The sequence below is a fragment of the Nothoprocta perdicaria genome, unplaced genomic scaffold (genome assembly GCF_003342845.1).
Source record: "Nothoprocta perdicaria isolate Ctin4 unplaced genomic scaffold, notPer1 scaffold_244, whole genome shotgun sequence".
Classification (NCBI taxonomy): Eukaryota; Metazoa; Chordata; class Aves; order Tinamiformes; family Tinamidae; genus Nothoprocta; species Nothoprocta perdicaria.
Window position 1 is genome coordinate 638,595 of NW_020455471.1, and position 19,593 is coordinate 658,187.

General features: G+C 50.5%; 3 protein-coding genes across 3 annotated transcripts; 2 read left to right on the forward strand and 1 right to left on the reverse strand.

The window, feature by feature from the left end:
- Positions 1-1,124: 1,124 nt before the first annotated feature.
- Positions 1,125-5,663, reverse strand: NOL12 (nucleolar protein 12). The gene is made up of 6 exons (XM_026039913.1): positions 5,587-5,663; positions 5,399-5,504; positions 5,211-5,259; positions 4,594-4,736; positions 3,500-3,597; positions 1,125-2,830 (listed from the first exon to the last, which is right to left on the reverse strand). The coding sequence occupies exons 1-6, from the start codon at positions 5,661-5,663 to the stop codon at positions 2,659-2,661; spliced, it is 645 nt and encodes a 214-aa protein (XP_025895698.1). The 3' UTR covers positions 1,125-2,658.
- Positions 5,664-7,039: 1,376 nt separating this feature from the next.
- Positions 7,040-13,576, forward strand: LOC112947726 (arf-GAP with dual PH domain-containing protein 1-like). The gene is made up of 11 exons (XM_026039864.1): positions 7,040-7,133; positions 8,260-8,390; positions 9,079-9,170; positions 9,258-9,340; positions 9,984-10,096; positions 10,734-10,880; positions 11,275-11,358; positions 11,664-11,726; positions 12,222-12,293; positions 12,811-13,042; positions 13,130-13,576. The coding sequence occupies exons 1-11, from the start codon at positions 7,040-7,042 to the stop codon at positions 13,156-13,158; spliced, it is 1,140 nt and encodes a 379-aa protein (XP_025895649.1). The 3' UTR covers positions 13,159-13,576.
- A 3,044-nt stretch (positions 13,577-16,620) lies between these two features.
- Positions 16,621-17,791, forward strand: LOC112947744 (urotensin-2 receptor-like). The gene has a single exon (XM_026039881.1). The coding sequence runs from the start codon at positions 16,670-16,672 to the stop codon at positions 17,789-17,791; it is 1,122 nt and encodes a 373-aa protein (XP_025895666.1). The 5' UTR covers positions 16,621-16,669.
- The last annotated feature ends 1,802 nt before the right edge of the window (positions 17,792-19,593 follow it).

Consider the following 19,593-nt stretch of genomic DNA (forward strand, 5'->3'; position numbering starts at 1 on the left):
GCTGCCGGGCGCGCGGAGCGGCCCGCGCTGCCCGGCGGCGGCTTCAGGCACCCCGGAGCGCGAGCCGGGCCTCGGCGTCCGCCTCGGCCGCCCCCGGGCTGCCCTCCCTTCCCCCTGCTGCCAGTGGCTGCTGCGTTCAAGGGGCCCTCTGTACCCACCGGCCAGGGCAGCTCCCAGCGCACTGCGCGGCCCCCTYGCTCTCAAACAACCCGTTACTCGCTTAGGCTCCAGCGGCTCTGGAAACTCTCCCATTCACATCTCTCCCCCGCCAGGTCCACGAAACACAAGGCTGCAAACAGCAGCACTGTGCTGGGTACAGCCTTGAGCCAGACCTGCATCYGCACGGCCGTGATTACTGCCCAGCTCATACCTGTGCTGCTGCCACGTCCAGTTTGCATCGCGCTCCTCTTTTTCCACAAGTGTCTGACCTCCTCRGCTCCCCCTCAGGCCCTGATTCTCTGTAATCCCAATTAAACTTCTGTGYGTATGTGCATGCGAGCAGAACTGTGGCGTAGCCAGTGAAATCCACGGAGCACAGAAACCTGAACACAGCAGCCCGTGTCACCACACGGCCACCGCGTGGCTCTCAGCACCAGCCCTCGGGCACAAGCACAAATGAAACGCGGGTGCCCGCGCCAGCCTCGCTGCAGAAAAGGCTCAAATCTGCCTTGAAAACAAGGCGGGGTGGGGCAAGAAATCACAGAGCAGGAATTTTAATCCACAGCCTGGTACGAGCTGCAGTGCACCCACCATATACTTAATGGGCTTATTGCACGTGGAAATGTATAGCCTTGATCCAGTATATTCTGGAGTAGCCCCATTCCAAACCCTGTTCACAGTAATAGCAGCCTCATGCCTTTGAGTCAGTAATTTACGTTACAAAATAAAGCTTTAATCAATCAGATGGAGAAATCAATAACGGGGTGAGCAATACTGTTATATCCATATGGGATTTAACGGTTCTGGTTTCAGTTTTTCCATAGGCTTCTCCCCCCTTTTTTAAAAATGGGCAAGCACAGCTTCCAGCAGGGACTGAGAGTTTTCGGAGCATGGGAAAGAGGCTTGTGGAGATTTTAACTGACACTTCATAAGTCAGAAGTTTGAGGGTCAAGGGAAAAAAACTAGAGGAGTGATTCTTCTAAATCGTTTGGCAGCAAAATAACAACTGAAGTGCTGTTGAAGTCAGTCTTGATAAGCCTTCAGGATTAYAGTTGGGTAATTCAGGGCTGTCTCAACTACTATTTCAGGCCTTCTTCAGGCTCAGGAAGGCAACCCAAATTCCAAGCTCATGGTCCACATTTTAGCAGRTTTTACAGTTGTGAGAAAAAATATATACACACACACACAGATGTAGTGAACCTCCTTGAAAATGGCCATTCCAGCTCTACAGCAAACTCCTGGAGCTGTATAAATGCAAGCCACAAGCTGCCTTCTGTCACAGTGACAAGCACGAGGTCCAGGCGAGAAGGAGGAGCTGCTGTACTGCCCAGAGCTATTGCCGTCCTAACACTAAACTGACCCAAGCATATGGCCATATCTTTAACACTACTCATCCCCCCAGACTTGCCCTTGTATTTTCTTTTTTAAATACGGTGCATATGGCTCATTAAAGCTAACACAGTCTTCTAGCTTCCTTAGAGAATTTACTGCTGGTTTTGCCACTGGCATTCCTTAACTCCAGTGGTGCAAGCAGATCTTTCTTGCTGGAAGCATCCACGCTAAAATCCATTTCCTGAGGCACTGCTCCTCACTGCAGCAGCCCTGAGGTGCAGGGCAGCCTCTCCCATRTCCATCACTGAGAGGGCCACACACACAGTAAAGGCATTAGAGGACTTCATACTCCTCTGGACTATCAGAATTAAGATCAGTTCATTCAGCAGACAGAAATGAGCCATTCCTGCTCTGTCTGGTTCTGTATACACAGAAATATCTCTTGGCTACTCTTTCTTGAGCACCAGAGGGTTTCAAGATCCTCTAAGAAACAAGAACCACCTACCCTCTTCCCAACTGATATTTGCATTATTGCTGATGTTCCAGATAAAGCACACATTCCTTATTTCCTCTTGGCAAACTGACTTTATAAAAGTGTACTCAAAGTCACCAAACCTCATCTGGGATAGGATCCTTCAAAAGAAGGGCAAGCAGCTCTTCACTCTGGTGTGGCACTGCAGAAGAAACGAGACTAGATCAAACCATATCTCTGTGAAACACAAGGGCACTGTATACCAGTAAAAGCAGGAGCAGAACTCTTCCTAGTGCATAAATTTCCCTGATGATGTCCTGCTCAAGCCTAGATCCTCTCCTTTAATAAAGCCAAGTATCAGCTTTGGAAGAAGAGGTCCAAGGACAGGAGAGTTTTATGCTAAGTAAAAAACTCACTCAGTTCACTAAGTAAAAAACTCACTCAGTTCATAGCCTGAGCCTCAACAGAAGTTTTGAGTTTCCAGAGCATCCAACACTTAGTTGCAGGTCACCGAAGAAATAAGTGGGAAGAGCTTCCAGTGACCCTGTCCAGTGCTCAGATGGGCAACTAAGACGGACCCATCATTGATCAGAGTTAAGTAAACAAGGCCCTTGCTCATGACAAATGGGCTGCAAGAAGCCACTGGACAGATACAAAAGTTGTCCCAGGTGCTGGTCCAAGCACTAGTCCTTCCCTTAATCTTGGTCACGTCCCATTTTGCCCGTCAGTCTCCGCCGTTGGGTCTTCGTGGTTCGCCCTGTGCTGGACTTCCGGATTTTCTTGTGTGGGCCTTGCCCCCGCTGGGGTCGCTTTCCTTTCGTCTTTTTCCGGCTGTGCATGTGCAGCGTGGCAGTAAGTGAGGAGATCCTGCACAAGGCAGAAAGAAAGAAATGCCTGAGGTCCAAAATCCATAGGAGCAAGKTGACACCAAATCAACAGCAGGACAGTCCTGTTTGGTGCAGTAGAAATGGATGCTAGCACCTGCAAACCCCACTGTGCTGAGCATCACCCTGACAAGAACAAAAGCTTTTAAGTCTACATTATGCAGTCACAATCAAATGCAGCCTTCGAGCAATGCGCAGTCCAAACACCACAGTGTTAAATAATCATTYTGCCAAAGCAGCTGTAAGCTCTGGATATTGAAAAATGTGGGGAATGCAAGAGCTTTAACCTTTAGAGTCCTTTTGCCTACATCTCAGAGAATCACTACACGCTGCAATATCCATCGAGGAGGATAACTGAGCTCCTAATTCATTGCAAAGCCTGACCCACATTGCAGCAGCGTCTTCCTGCTGCTGTCACCAGAAATCAATATAATAGGAAGCCTGGCAGCTAGCTGGGACCCCAGGCTGGGAATGAAGTGTCCCAGGCCGGCTCACGCTCTGCAAGTGCCCTCTGCTGGCTCCTATCCGCAGGCAACCCGGTAGTCCAGCATCATCTGTTCCCACACGGCTGCTCTGGGAATGCAGGCTGAGCRAGAGACTTCTCAACAGCCCACGAAGCCCATAGCACAATGTTGAACAAGTTAATACATACTTTTCAGACAGGAAGGGGTTTCTGGACTTTTTGGGAACTGCTCTTGTAGGTCTGTTCACCTCTTCCTCCTYCTCTTCTTCTGATYCAATATTTTTTCCCTTAAGAAAGAAATAACATCAAAAATGTATGTAATGTGTAGACAYATTAAAACAGACAGTATCTAGTGAATTGAGTGTTTCTACTGCCTCCCTGTTTGCATCCTGCTTTGTGAAACATCTAGCAATGAACCAAATTCTTTARACCTTCTACATCCCTTATTGTCCAAGTCTTAAGATTTCTTACCACGGCCCTGCAAAAAAGGAAAAGTCAGAAAGAAATACACAAATCCACTCCAAGATCCARCTCTTCAGCAGGATCTTAGTGGCTATGCAATTCAAGTTTAAATGATGAAGATGTTATTTTTCCTTTTATTTACTACCGAAACCTCTTCAAGTAGTTTTTTAGATTAGACAATGCCCTTAAATTTTTAAGAGACACCTCACTGTCCCAACATGGACACTTCTGCAAAGACCTCAAATCCAGCCACAACTTGTAAAGACGAAAAGGATTCAAGTCAACTAGTCCCTCAAACTCTCAGTGAAACCCATATGAAAGGTCAGTCAAAATCTGTTCTGAAATAGAAGGCACCATAACCAGAACTCGAATGAATTGTTTCCTTATCKGAGGTCCAAGCGGAGGATTATAGAGAAATTCTTCTTAAACCTAGTACCAATTTTTCCTGGACAGTACACAGGCAGGGGGTTAGGCCCATCCAAGGGCAAAGCCTGCACTCCCGTTGCTTCTGTTATACTCACTTGGAAAATACCATGTTCTCCCCACACAGCACTGTCATATCTTCCACTAACATTACATCAAAAGGAAATGGCAAAGGATTCCAGGGAGATTTAGAATAAGCCCTTCATGCAGGGCATTTCCTCCTTATTGGAGGACCAATACATGCTAAAAAAGGATCACAAAGATTATGAGTTTACCCTTTCCACTCATGTTCCCAGTCAACTGCAAATCTACTGACTTAACCAAGGAGCATCAGCCCTACCTAGGCAGCCTCAGGAATGCTAAAGGTTGTTCCAACCAGGGGCAGTAGGAGGCTTTACCTCAGAGGTGGTCAGTCCCAGCTGGCGTGCACCTGAGAGGTCCAAGTCACTGATGGTGGTCACCGTTACAATGTGGTTTGGGTGGTCGATGTTCACAGACTCTGTCCGCGCTGTCACCAAGTGCTCTAGTTCATCAACCTCATCTGAGGAGGCAAGAAATCCCACACTTCAATCTGTCAGCTTCTCACAAGTCAGCCTTACACTCATTCCTACATCACCATACTGGGGGAGAGACCCAGTTTTTGCATAGAGAATTAGCAGGTGGTGAAGCTGAAACACTGGCACTGCAAGCACGGAAGGCAAATACCTTCCGACAGAAGATTTGTAATGGCTTGGAGATGTCACCCCATTTGTTCCCTTCTCTTTAACACCCCATTTGCTCTCCTGATTAGGCACCAGGGGTGGCAAAGTTCACCATGCAGCCCAGGATGCTGATGGTTACCCTGCTCCTCAGGGAGGCGTGAAGCCGTGAGCCCCAAAAGACCACGCAAGTKCCTCTGCTCCACCTGCGACCCTTCAGCCAGGCTCGCTGTGTGACCGAGCCGAGATTCCCCGCCAGCTTCAGCACCTCTCTCACCAGCTCTGGCCTCCTCTCRCACCGTGCGGGTAACACCTACCGAGCGCCTCTTCCCTCTCGCTCAGCATCTTCAGGTACTCCTTGTGCCGCTGCGGGATGGGAACAGTCACTGCCAAACCTCCGCCGCACCAAGGGGCCGGCCGCGTCCCCGCTCCAGGAGCGCCCCCTCCCCGCCACACGGGAGCCCCGGCGGCGCCCCCGGGGCTCGCCCCGGCAGCCGCCCCGCACCTCCTCCCTCATCTTCCTCTGCTCCTCCTTCAGCTTGCGCCGGATCTCCTCCAGGGCCACCCTGCGCCGCTCCACCTTGCGCTTGTGGAAGCCGGTCAGGTACTCCCTGGAGAGGGAGCAAACCGCGGGAGCTCTCAGCACCGCCGGTGCCGCGGGCGGCTCCCGGCGGCGGCACCGCCCGCCCTCACCTCCGCCGCTCCTCGTCGAAAGTCACCACGAGCCGCCCCACGGCGCCGCTCGCCCCCTTCTTCTTCTTCTTGCCCATGGCGGCGCCCACGCCGCGGCCTCGCGCTGCCGCCCGCCCCTTCCGCCGCCCGGCCCGGCCCGGCCCGGCCCGGCGCGGCGCGGCCCCGCCCGCCATTTTGTGCGGCGCCGCGGCCATGCGCGGGTCGCGCCCGCCGGTCCGCATGGGGTCCGCGCTCTGCCCGCAGCAGCGAGCAGGAGCAGAGCAGGGATCTGTCCCCCTCGTTGCCCTGCGCGCATCGGCGTGGGGATGGCATCCGTGCAGCCTCCTGCGTGCCCCTTGCCTGCTCCTGGCGCGTTTTCTTCCACTTTGGGAGAAGGAAGTTGCTGCCACAGCTCTGGGTGGTACCAGTGTTCCGGCATCTATGCAGAGCCTTGGCTACAGCCTGAGGGGAGCAGGAGGTTTCTCCAGGTCCCTGTGCCACTGGCTCATGGTCCTTAGTGTACTGCTTCCTGCAGAGGTGTTGAAAAGGTCTCAGGTGTCCTCAAAACRGGGTGCAAAGGTCTTCAGCCACTAGGGTCATGGCTGTGAGACCTGCTCTTCCATTCTTCCAGATAGCCCATATCCATATCTCTTTAATAAAGATCTTTAAGCTTATTGTCTGTCGTACTGCTTGGTGCCTGTGGCATCTCCACCTMTTCTGGGAGGGCAGATGTGGGGTTGGGTCTCTTGCTGAGCCTCCCAGAAGGACACACGACCTCTCCAAACAGCCACAGTTCCTGTACTTGATGGCAGAGAGAGGTACTAGCAAAGGTCAGGGGGAATCAGGACTGCCAGGTTCATTCTTCACTTGAGTGACTCTGGCTGAGTCTCCTGAACCTTGTTCTCTGGCCCTTGTCTTAATAGTGGGTCTTACACTGCTGACTTTGGTGGGAGCTGCTGGGGCGCTGTGGGCAGTGACAAAGCCAACTCCAGCCCACAGAGCGTGAGGACTTGTGACACGGGCTGGCGGCTGCTCATCCACRGCCACCTTAGCGCTTTATCAGCCCGCCTGCTGCTTGTGCTCTTTTCCTGGCCTGTCCTTTCACCAGCAGAAATGCGGAAAAACCAGTTCTTGTGGTTAATTGCTGCACTTCCCTCCACGCCCATGGGGTAGGCCTCCTTCTCCTCCTTCTCCTCCTYCTTCTCCTCCTCTCTGGCAGTCTGGGTGCACTTTGGCCTCCAGCCTCTTTGGCCCTGGCTGTGCAGTGCCACTCAGGCGCTCCCAAGCCTTTGCAGTCCTTCGGTTGACCTTACGGCTTCTCCCGCCTTCCCCTTTTCCCTCCTGCAAAATCCTCTAGCTGCCTCGTGTCCCTTTCTCCCAGGACAGCCCAGGGGGTTGGATTACAGGTGCAGAAGACACAGGCAGCTGCCCTCTTGGCCTGACCCGGCCCTGCCCAGAGGGACGGCATTTAAACATGATGGCTGGAGGCAACGAGAAGAGTGCGAAGGCCCTAAAGGAGGTGTGGAGAAGAGCAGAAAACTCCTTGTGCGCAGACTGTGGGAAGCCGGGTGAGTCCTCGAGGGCCTGGAAAATGCTGTTGGAGTCAGRAGTGGAGAGCGGGGGCTAGTTCCTAGTGATGATTCTGGTCCATTTGAGGCTGGGGGGCAACTGTGGAGGAGAACAGCGAAGAGGGGCAGTGCGGAGCTGGGGTTCTTGGAAGCTGCGTGTAGCCCAGCAGCACATCCTGATGTGGTTTGGTACCTGTTGTTGGAACTGCAGAGGACCCACATGGTGGAGGGAGAGAAGAGCCGTTGCTCTGGCTGGCTGTTAGTGTGCTGTGTCTGGGGGCGAGTCAGGGARGTGGTGGGAAGGAGGTGCTGGAGGAACCCTGGAGTGCTGGATGAGCAGGGGCCGTGCAACGGCAGCACYGAGGGCTGTAATCGAGTCAAATCTCAAACAGAAATCATGGTCAGGCCCAGTCAGGACCTGACAGGAAAGTTCCCAACAAAATCCTCGCTGCTCCAGAAAGAAGGCATGATTCAAGTGGGCATTGCCTCCTCTGTGACTCATCTCTAAATTGACAASCATAGCCATAGCCCCTGTGCCCTGAGATTTTTTTTTTTTTTTAATTATTAAAGAGTTTGTCCTACTGAAAAGGTATCAATTTGAGGTCCTACAAAAGCTGTACAAATGCCCATCACACTCCCCCCACAGGGACTTGTGGTTTGTACCACCCAGGCCGAACTGACATTGGGCTGGTTAACAGTATTTTACCTACTTAAATTTACCCTTGGTATTTTTTTGCATTATATTTTTTGCATTCAAAGTTGCTTTCTACTTCCTGAGCTAAATACTGTTGTGGGTTTGCTGTGAYGCACTAAGCAGCCCCTGGAGTCCCAGAGGGGGCTGCGTTTTGATCTGGGATGATTCTTTACATAATGGGAATCTGCAGACTGCTTTGGAACTTGTCAGGATTCAAGTCAATAGAGATTTAAGAGTAAATAACTGAAGTGAAAAGAACAAAGTGATAATAGTTATTCTTTTTTTTCCAGATTGGCATCTCTACCCTAGGAGGTAAATAATCAGCCTAGAACAAACAGTGCTTACCCAGTTCTCTGTTTCTTGGCTGTAGAGGCATATATATATCCCAGGAAACTTTGCCTCTGTTATTGATATTYCTTTTTGTACTTTCAGATCCTGACTGGGCCTCCTCTACATTGGGTGTCTTTATATGCCTCAGCTGTTCAGGAATCCATCGCAACATCCCTAGCATCAGCAAAGTGAAATCCCTGAAGATGGACCACTGGGATGATGCTCAGGTGAAGGTGAGATCTTTATCCTCACTGTTATGTCAGGTGGGTTGMGGCTAGGCCGTGCACTAGTGTGTCCCGGGAAAAACAGGCATCATACATTTGGAGATTTGATCTGATAAGCAGTCCTGGTTCTGCTAGCTGTGCTCTGAATACTCACGTGGGGTTAATTCTCATAACCCAAATGGCGAGGGAGGATGGCCTTGTCTTATGTGTCTCCCCATGTGCTGTTATTTTATGGCTGGAACAGAGATGTTCTTGCAGAGTATCTTGTCAAGCTAAAAGGTCCTCATTACTCCACATGACCTATTTCCTACAGCTCGTATCACCTAATCTCAACATCTCCTCTTAGTTTCAGCATTGCAAGGGGATTTCTTAGACAATTCCATGCTCCAATAAGAGTTTCCATATTTACTGACATGAATGGGGACTAGAGCTTTCCCTGCTACTTGCCCCCCAACTCCAAATCTGTTGGCTTGGGTGCATTCTGTTGGCTTGGGTGCAATCAGCGTGACTTCTGAGGGTAGACAAGACCTTTGAGAACCATATTTCTGTGGCTGAACTTTATTGGGCTGTTTCAATGGAGGAGAGAGTCATCATTATGACTCAGAGCGCATCCGTCCTCTCCTATTACAGGTAAGAAAAAGTCCCAACCTGACTTTGCATCAAAGGGAGAGTGTTAATTCTCTGTCTAACTTTACAGTTCCTGGCCCATCACGGGAATGCTGTGACCAAAGCCACATACGAAGCTCACATCCCTATTTACTATTACCAGCCAACCTACAATGACTGCCAGTAAGTTGCTGTATATAAAAGGAAAGGGGGGAAGGCAGTTCTGGGTTCCTATAGTTCATTTCTCATCTATGTGTTGTTTCTCCCTAGAGTGCTGAGAGAGCAGTGGATAAGGGCTAAATATGAACGCAAAGAATTCACCGAACCAGGGAAACAGCTGCCATACTCTGATGGTAAGAGCAAAGCACAGCTTCAAAAGGTCCTGTTTATCTCCTTCTCTGGAAGTCTTTGATCACCTGGAGGAGAAAGCTCTCTTGAGCACCTGTCTGGTACTCACTGGGCATTGTTCTGGGGGAGCTTAAATTGTGGGCAGTGTAGGTTGACAGTGTCATGGGGTATTCCAAGACTGACAGTACCAGCTGGCATCATTCAAAGGCATTTGTTGCTAGTAGAGCCAGACAGACCTCTGCAGAAAGGAAGTTCTGTCCTGTTTCATGCCACCCCGAGCAAACCACAGCATTTGTCTTTGAAATGCCATTGCCAGCACTGTGACACAAAATGTTGAAGCCTCAGGGCTTGCAAAGKCAAATAGGAAGAGTTCTGGTCCCATGCCAGCTGCCTGCGTGGGCCGGGGCTGTGGTGACCATGGGGAGAGACAGCTCCTACCTTCAGAGAGAGTAGCAGCAGCCTGCCCAGGAGGTGCAAAGCATCTCTGAAGGTCTTATGGTGACTAGGGATCTGGGCTACCAACCCAGGAAGCGAGAGACACCTTCTCAGGTGCCTGTTCTTGGCAATACTTCATAAGCTGCTGCACATAGCTCTCACTTGCCTACTGTGTCTGTGGGAGGATGCTCTTAAAAGTGGCCTTTCTTGTAGGGGTGAAGGAAGGCATTCTCTGGAAGCGAGGCCGAGACAATGGGCAGTTCCTACCCCGCAAATTCCTCTTGTCTGAGAGAGAGGGATGTCTGAAGTATTTCACCAAGCAGGATGTAAGTATGGTGGTCGGTTCCACCTGAGGCACTGAAGTCACAGAGACCTTTYTAATACATGTGTTTCTGAGAATTCCTTGCTCATTCCAGACCAGGGATGATAATGGAAAAAACATGTCACTGAGGAGAGGGCCTCCTTTCCTACTGTCAGGGTGACATTTCCCCCATGTCCTCCTTTGTGCTTCCCTACAACCCTTTCCTTGGAACAATCTCTTTGCTGATATTAATGATAATAATTACCACTTTCTTTAGATTCCCCTTTTCTTGTCTCACCAGTGAATCTCAGGAGACGGGTTTGAAACAGTTAAGCTCACTGTTGACAAGAGAGCTTCTTTTTAGCTCTGTCCCTATCCTGACGGTAATCTTGCCTTTTCTCTGGCACCAGCCTGACAGCTGGCTTGACCTCACTGGAGCTAGTTCAAGAGCGGGTGCAGCTCGAATCTAAATTGGAGGGACTGAGCCACTGTTCAGTCTTGAGCACACAGTRAAGTGGGTGTGTGCTGCAAGAGTTTTGATAGGAAAGGACACTTAGACCTTTTAAAACACTCTGACCTTGCCGTACACCACTGACTTAGTAGCTTAGATCCCTTTTCCACCAAGATTCCTCATTTATGACCAATGCTATTTCTGTTTTCAGGCCAAAGAACCCAAAGTCATTATTAAAATAGATGTCATCAACGCTACGTTCCAGCCAGTGAAGATTGGAAACCCCAATGGTCTGCAGATCACCTACCTCAAGGACAACAAGACCCGGAATATATTTGTCTACCATGAAAATGGAAAGGTATCTAATTTTAGCATCAAACACTGTGCAAAGCAATTGAGGAGAAACTAGTGATATAAATAATCTGAGGCACAGGTAGGATAGGGAGTGTGTCMGCTGCTGTAGGTGACAGCGTGGGGGTTCTGGCTCCATGGAAGCAGCTTGCTGCGAGGAGCAGGGCAGGAGCATTGGGGGGTTGTGTGGCAGAAGCTGCTGCAGAAGGTGGGCAGAGGTGCAGGCTGTGTTTGTGGGCACGGGGCAGGCATGCTGACGCTTGCGAGAGCGTGAGGAAGATGCTGTAGGGCCTTGGAAGGGAGAGCTGGCTGTGTTTGTAGTTAGGGTAGGAATGGGTGCAGCTGGGTGCGCCTGCGTTGCTCACTGTTGAATCTTTCTTCCTGTGCTGTTTCTTTCTTAGGAAGTAGTGGACTGGTTCAATGCCATTCGCTCTGTGCAGTTCCATTACCTGAAGGTGGCATTTCCCATAGCCAGCGATAATGAGGTAAGGCAGCAGCTGAGAGCAGTGCTGAGCCTCCTGCTGGTGCTCACTTACCATGAAACAACAGCCCGTTAGCTTGCTCTAAGATTCCCTGATACAGAAGTGGAAAATACAGTGCTGAAGTATAGGCAGGAGAAATGTGCTTTCAAGGGCATGTGATGGCCACGGAACCACCACTCTCCTTATTTCTGGGGATTTTGGCAGCAGAAGTGAATCCTGTCTAGGAGTGGCTGAGCCAAATTTAAGGGAGAAAGTTAATGACAAAGCAACATGGCTAATAGAAAGCTACGCTTTTTTTTTTTTTTCAGCTTAAAAGCAGGCTGACAAGGAATTTCTTGAAAGAGGGATACATGGAAAAAACTGGTCCCAAGGTAAGCTGCTGTGGGAGAATTCTAACAGTTCTAACAGGGAGCTGCTATTTCCACCTTCCCTCACCCCTTAGGGACCTGTGGGAGCAGTGTGTGTACTTCTAGGGAGGGGGAAATAAAAGGAAGGGGAAGGATGCATGCAAAAGTGGAAGAAGCCAGAGTTCCTACTTTCTGCGGGAACAACAGATACCTCCATGTGTATCTGTATGTGGCTTTACATGTATTTAGAGTCTGGATTTTTTTTTCCAGACTTCATAGAAGTCTGGAAGTCTGGGTCCTTCATAGAAGTTCAGGAGTTGCATGCAGCACTTGGGACTAAAAACAAACAAACAGACAAACTAAACAGTTGCTTATCCTCACTCTCAGCTCTGAAGGGCTGAAGGTTGCCCTAAGGCAGGGGCTTCATGGAAGTGGTTGGGCTGAATTCGASGTAGCCATTCACTCTGCTTGCAGCAGAGGGCACCGTCCCCTTACGTATGTCACGTCTTCCCTTCGCAGCAGAAAGAGGCCTTTAAGAGGCGCTGGTTCACGCTGGATCACCGCAGGCTCATGTACTTCAAGGACCCTTTGGTGAGGGCGACATCTGACCATTGCCCATCGCAGGCAACAGTGCTGTGGGCAGGGTGCAAGTGCAGGCAGAGTCTCTGCCGCTTTGCTTCGCTCTGGGAGCAGGGAGGCCTGCAGGTTCCCCAGCTGCTCTGAACAGATGCTGCATGTTCCCCTTTTGCCTCCCACTGAGTTCATCCCACGCTTTCTGTGTTTGTTTCACTGCCTGCAAGCAATGGGAACAGGGAGGACAGCGGTGTCGAGGTGGCGGTGTGGTGGAGAGTGACATGGAAGGTGACATGCAGACTTAGGAGGAGCAGTTCCTCTCTTAGATATCTTGGGATCTGTGTTCTTGGTTTTCTTTTCAGTCACTGCTTTCGAGCATAATCTTTCTGCTGTTGTGAACCCCTGGGTCATCTTCATCTCTTGTTGCTACATGCCTTGTCGTCACTCACTCGCCTGCTGCCCTTTGGTGCACAACTCTCACTCCCTGGCCCTTCTGGGATTCAGTTAGTCCCTCTCTTTCCCCCTTGATGTGCAGGACGCATTTGCTAAGGGCGAAGTGTTTGTGGGCAGCAGAGAAAATGGCTATAGCGTCCAGAAGGGACTGCCGCCGGGTACACAGGGCAACTTCTCTTGGCACTATGGCCTCACCATTGTCACCCCCGACCGGGAATACCTCTTCACCTGTGAGACAGAGGCTGACCAGCTGGACTGGATCACAGCTTTCACTAGCGTCATCAACCAGCCCATGATACCCCAGGAATATGCAAGTAAGTGCCTGGATGTTGTTTCCTTCCCCTCCTGCTTCTTAAGCTCAGAGTAATGTCCTAATACACCGACTTCTCCCTTCACTGCAGTTGAAGCCTACTTCAAGGTTAAATCCTAGGAAGCCATGAGAGAACCCAGCTATGACTCAACTCTGCCTGGTGCTGTTGACTGGGGTGTGAGGAGAAGAGAGGAGATCCACATCAGAGAAGCACAATGCTCTTGAAACCTGCCCTTTGAAGCACTTTGTTTTCCATAGACGAACCACTTTGGTCTGGGGTGCAATTAAGCTGCTTCCTTTCAAATGCAAGACTTTGTGAGACTGAATCCTCAGTGCAACCAGTCCCTGCTAAATTGCTGTGATCTAACTGCATGCTGGCAAGCACTACGATTGACATGGGACCTGATGTCACATCTGCATGAAACTGAGGAGAGCCACCCATCTTATGCAAGGAAACAGGCACTTGGCCAGAGCTAAGGCTCAGGTGATGACAGTGGCTGGATTAGGAAGGACTGTTCAATTACAAGAAATGGCTTCTCTGCTGGGGACAGAGAAGTGAATCATCCATGTATTTGATCAGTTAGAGCTGTAGTTGATAAAGGTCCCTTAAAAGATGTAATTTGACCACTAAGTGTGGGGCATATTTTCTGACACCTGTGCATGGGCTTGAGAGCTTCTTCAGATGACATTTCTGTAGAGACCTTGCTCCAGCTGCCTCCGAGAGGATATAAGAGACTAGCTCAGAAACCTGTGTATGTCCATGTGTGTATGTGGATAACTTGTGTCTCTTTACATGCCCATTATAAAAAGTTTTGGGAGGGGAAATACAGGCCTAGGGACGACACTTGTGAGGGATATTTATGTCATCGAAATTCCACTGTCAAATATGAGTCTCTGTAGTTTGTGACAAGTCTGTTACAATCCTTTGACTCCTCTTGACTGTACTGGAGCCTGGGGAGTGATACCTGAAGTTAGTAATACCTGGGTATCTGCTCTAGATGGAGCAAATGTATGACAGAGGCCAAGCACTTTCATTCTGACATAAGTGTTTTAACATTTTTATGTGGTAGTTTAACAGGTCAGTTTGTATGTTAATGTCCTTCTAGTAACAGTTGAACCTAGCAACTAAATCGGCCTATGATTCATATTTTAGAGATCCTGTCTTTAAGCTTTCCTGGGAAAGCTGTGTTGCACTTGCTGGAATGGCCAGTTGAATTCTGCTGATGCCTGCAGTATCTGATGTGTCTGCAGTCTTGCACAGGCAATGTGAGAATAGGCATCTAGTGTGTTAAGGGCAACTAGCTGGAATTAATGGGGCAATTTGTATTTTAATTAGTCCTAAAGAAATTAATTAAAAATCCTATTATAAGTTCTTGCTTCATAAGTGATCTAAGCTGCTAAAGGCGTGAGTTTATTTCTAGAGGAAGAAAAGATGGAAAATCAGAAAAAGCTCCCATGACTGTTCATGGCATTTCCCGGGGCACTTGGGCTGTGAATATTCTCAGAGGAGGCGGATGAATAAAGGAACAACCCCCTCCACTTCCCTGGGAGCCCCTCTCCGTGCTGGCACCACCACAACCTATGGGAGCATCAATTTTTCACCTGAAGTTCCTGGATGAGAAGCAGCGTTACTGATCCTTCTGCCATGGCATAATGGAACTTTCCAACCCAAATCACATTCTCTTTGCAGTTTGCTGATCTCTTTCAATTTGGAGCATGAGGTGTCCCAGCAACTAAAGACTGCCACAAAACTTATCACCCTCTGTCCCGAGACATAGTGCCCTTTTGGTTCCAATCACTTGGAAATGGAGCAGTTCAGGAAAAAAAGACCAACCAACCCTCCCCAAACATAAGCTCCATTTAAACATCCTGCACATTCAATTCTCTTCTGGGAAGAAGAGTATAGAGAGTGACCCAGACCAACAGTCTACTCGCTGTATCCCAGATGGAGGCCTTTGACGTGACCTTCCCATGATGTTTTGTGCCATACACTGCCACTTGCCTGGCATGGTCCTGCTGAGGCTGGTGCTGTTGTATATCAGCACATCAGCTGGGAAGGTGCTTGGATGCTACTGCAAAAAGGGCAGCACAGGCTCTGCTGTTGGGATGTTTACCTCACTGCTGAGATACTGCTGCTGGAAATGAGCGGAGACACTTGACTTGAAAAGAACTAAGCTCCTAGGCTTAGGATAAAAGAGAGTGTAGCATCTGGAGGGGCCTGGAAACACCCTGTGGTCAGCAGAGCATGTTTGGTTATGGCAAATAACCATGAAGAGCCCGTGCTCTTCAAGCTGCCACACGTCTGCTCCCTGAGAGGAGGCCCGGATCTGGGCAAGGGCACAGCAGGGCCGTGCTAAGGCAAAGCCTCTTGGGGCACGTGTCGTACATACATCGATGCTCCACTAGAAGGCAATAGCACCTACATCACCCCGCTCTGCTTTCCCGTCTGAAGCGAGGGAGCTGCTACTGGTAGGAAAAGGGAAGGAGGGGGAAAGGTCAGAGGAGGAGGAAGGTCTTTGGGACAGGGGAGGAAGAGTTGTCTCTAAATTATCTATCCTTTTGAGTCTCTGTGGTCTAGGATCACAGCTGATAGTTGCCTGCTGACTGTGGGATGAGGGGGGAACAGGGCCCAGTCATAGGCAATGGGAGATGCCCTACCACATGGTGATCCGTGGGTATCTTTGGCTGCAAAACCGGTGGCTCTGCTCTGTTGTCTACACCTCAGGGGGTTCTGCTGTCCTCGGAGGAGAGATGCAGGGCAGACCCTCTCATTCTTGCCTGGCTAAGAACCATGGAGAACAGTGCCACAGTTCCTTGCCTACTGCATTTCTGATACTGACCTTCATTTCCTTCTAAAGCTACAGTACAATGACTTTTCCCCCTGCTCCTGCCACAACAGCTGTATCATTTCCCAAAGGATGAAAACTGTGCAGGGAAATAGAAATGGAAGAAAAGGATTGAAAGAGAGTTGGAGGAAGGGACTGGGGAAGAAGGAGTGCTTTTAAGGTGTGCATGAAAGAAGGAAGAGGGAGCCAGCACAGCCCCTCAGCTAGTGGCTAAAAGCCCAGTGTAAATTCGGAATGCGTTGACACGAACGTGTGAAGCTGAGTCGGACCACATTCCTCTGCACAGTGAGTGAAATGACTCTGCAAGGATTGATTCAGGGTGGCAGGACATAGTTCTCCGAGTATCTCTGAGCTGAGAGGAGACAGACTTGGGAGAAGAAAGGCAGTTCCTTGAGAAATTTCTGCTGGCTTCTGCAAACCCAGGTGAACAGAAGCTGGAGAAGAACAGAGATGTTTCCTTCTGTCAGGCAGAGGTGGTCTACAACTGATCAGCCTTGAGAGGAGGAGAGGTCCCTTTCTCAATTCTTTGATGGTGTTTAAGGAAAACTTAAACGGGACAGAGCTTGTGATGGACAAGATCAGCAAAAGGACTGGACCGCTGGAGGTGAGGAATAGATTTTAGTGGAATACCTTGATGTCTGATGATTAATGTCTGCTGAGCTCACACCGTTCTTTCCTTCCCCTGGTTTTGTGCTAAGACTCTACATTTCCTCTACAGCAAGTGGGAAGGCGGAGGGAAGGAACATGTCTTAGGCAGCCTGACTGTTTTGCTCCTGGGCCCAAAGATGACTTGTGACCCTTTTCTGCTAAGTGTAAGGCCTGAAGAGGATCCTGAGGGGGGTAACTTCTCAGAGGAGAGCAGTGGCAGGGGTGATGACAACAGTGTCTTGGGAGGTGACAGCACAGTCACAGGGCCCCTGAGTGCAGTGCTGCTGGTCATGTGCCTCGTTGGCATGGCGGGCAATATCTACACGCTGGTGGTGGCCTCTGGCAGGGTCACGGGCCGCTCAGCGGGCTCCTTAGGGATCTACGTGTTCAACCTTGCGCTGGCTGATTTCCTGTACCTCTCCACCATCCCCTTCGTGGTCTGCACCTACTTTGCCCACGACTGGTTCTTTGGGGATGTGGGTTGCAGGCTTCTGYTCAGCCTGGACCTCCTCACCATGCACGCCAGCATCTTCCTCCTGACTGCCATGAGCCTGGAGAGATACTGGGCAGTGACGAGGCCACTGCAGGCCAGGCAGGCTGGAAACACTTACCGCAAGCTGGCCAGCGCCGTCCTCTGGCTCCTCTCGCTCCTGCTAACGTCCCCCATGATGGCAATGATCCAGCTGCGAGACCAGGGCGATCACCACAAGCGGATCTGCTTCCCCACCTGGTCGCCAGCTGCCTTTCGGCTTTACCTCACCGTGCTCTTCGCCACCAGCATCCTGGGGCCTGGCCTGGTGCTGGGTGTCGTCTATGGCCGCCTGGCCTGGGCCTATCGGTCCTCAGCCTTGGGTCTGGGGCCACTGCCCGCTGGCCGGGCTTCCTCACAGAAGCTCTTCTCCCGGATCTTCGGCATCATCGCGGCCTACTGGGCCTGCTTCCTTCCCTTCTGGGCCTGGCAGCTCACCAGGCTGTACCGGCACGAGGGCCTGGGACTGGGTCCCACCACCCAGGCCTACCTCAACTTCGGGGTCACCTGCTTGGCCTACGGCAACAGCTGCGTCAACCCCTTCCTCTACACACTGCTCACCAGGAGCTACCGCCCGGCCCCTGGCCGCAGCGGGAGGGGGCTGCTGGGGCCCTGGGCCCCATCCCGAGGGGTGACACAGGGCACAGCGGGAGGCAACGGTGCCTCCCTGGTTTTCAGGGAGTTGTCTGGGTCCACAGGGGAGCACGGGGAGGGCTCAGAGCAGAGGTAAATGCCCCAGATGGAGGTTTCTTCAAGTTTTTCCTGGAGTCGAGTCCTCCAGGAAGAGAAAATAAAGCAAGTTTTCTTTTATACCAGTGTGTCATGTCCTCCATTTCTACTGCGTAGTCACCTTCACACCTTTTTCTCCAAAAGGCTACTGTAACTCCTCTGCTGTTTACCCATCTAACAGTGCTTATGTCCCCTTGGGTGGTTGGAAGAAGCTCTGGAAAAAGACTCATCTTGGGGATCCTGACTGTGGTGTGTGTGAGGTGTCAAATAGTTCTTGGCTCCTCCAGCCCTTGCACACAAGCTGCCACCTTTTGCAAAACCAGGGAGTGGGTGGAAGGGAGCAGTCAGCCTCAATACATTTATATTATCCTGCCACAGAGTCTTTGCCACCCCTCATCTCCTTGCTGGCAACCATCTAAGAGACATAACAAAGTTAGGGCAACAGTGAGTCACAGGATTGCATGGGACCAGTGAGTCATTTCTAGAACCAGCCACCCCAGTGGAAGACCTGAGGTAAGGTTCCCCTGACTTGTGGTAAAACTCAGATTCAGCTTTCTCCCCGCAAAACAGAAAGATTTTGAAGAATCTTTCCAAAAGAAAAGATTGCCAATTATCATTGAAAGATACTGTGGTTTGTATGGTACACTCCTGAGTGATAGTGTAGGGAAATCAGAACATGTCCTACTCAGCTTCTGAGATCAGCAAAGCGAAGAAACTTTTCTTCACTGAAACTTCAGCAAAGGAACCTGCAAGAAAATAGCTCCAACACCTGTCCTTCCTCACAGCTAACAGAGAGGCCGCTCACTAATGCAGTGTCCCTGCACTAACTGAGCTTCTACTGAACGCCAGTCCATAAACTGGGCTAGTTCTCATCTTAAACCCTGCTAGCCCAGCATGGCTCACTTTGCTCCAGCTAAACTCTCTGCTCGCCTTCTAAAGGACATCCTTGCCCACACCATCCCATGGGAAGAGTCCGCAGTCCATGCTGTCCTTCAGCCGTGCCTGGGTACCGTGTGGCAGTTCTAGATGTTGCATTTACTGATATAGACCTAGTTGTAATAAGCAGGATGACTCATAGAGTCTTCTGTTTTTTCAGGGGGGCAAGAGCAAAGAGGGATCCAACCACAGAGCATGAATTCTTGCAAAGCCCAAATGTGCCTGACAACCTGAAAGCTGATCTGAAGCTGTCACTTCCAACTTGAGCCCCTCATGCCCTAGCAGCCAAGCGTTGCTCTGTGCAGGTGACTCCAGACAAAGGGTCTGGCAGAGCCTTGGGAACTGCAGTGCAAGAACAAGAAGTGATGCTGACTTAGAAACAGACTCTTGCTCCCCAGCTGCTCTGCAACAGGCAAAGGAGAGTCAAATGGCCTGTCTACATACCCCTGCAGACCATCAAAATGACTTTTGCATTGCTCATGGGACAGCCTGGAAACACGGACCCAAAAAGGGGCCCTCCCCCTCAAGCCTAGCAGGCAACTGCTGAGCTAGAAAGAGCAGTTCCCACCTTTCCTAGGCCTGCCAAGCATCTCCACCCCAGCAGCAGCCACCACCAGCACTGCTGGAATAGCATTAATCTGGGAGAGTCCCGAAGGCAGCTGCCATCAGATGCCTTGGGTAACCCACAGGCCTGTGAGGAATGTGCTATAGCATCACAACATGCCTCATCTGACTTAGTTACTGAAGGAAGGGCCTGCCAGGCTCAGATTAGATTGAGAAGCACTCCAGCTCTTTTGAGCTGATGAAGGGCTAACAAAATAATAGAGTAACAAGAAGCATAGTGGAGTCATCCTTGGCACCCCAGCT

Coding starts and splice junctions, on each gene's coding strand:
- LOC112947726 (XM_026039864.1), top strand. CDS start 7,040: ATGATGGCTGGAGGCAACGAGAAGAGTGCGAAGGCCCTAAAGGAGGTG. Junction 8,391..9,078: donor GGGATGATGCTCAGGTGAAG/GTGAGATCTTTA, acceptor CTAACTTTACAG/TTCCTGGCCCATCACGGGAA. Junction 13,043..13,129: donor GATACCCCAGGAATATGCAA/GTAAGTGCCTGG, acceptor CCTTCACTGCAG/TTGAAGCCTACTTCAAGGTT.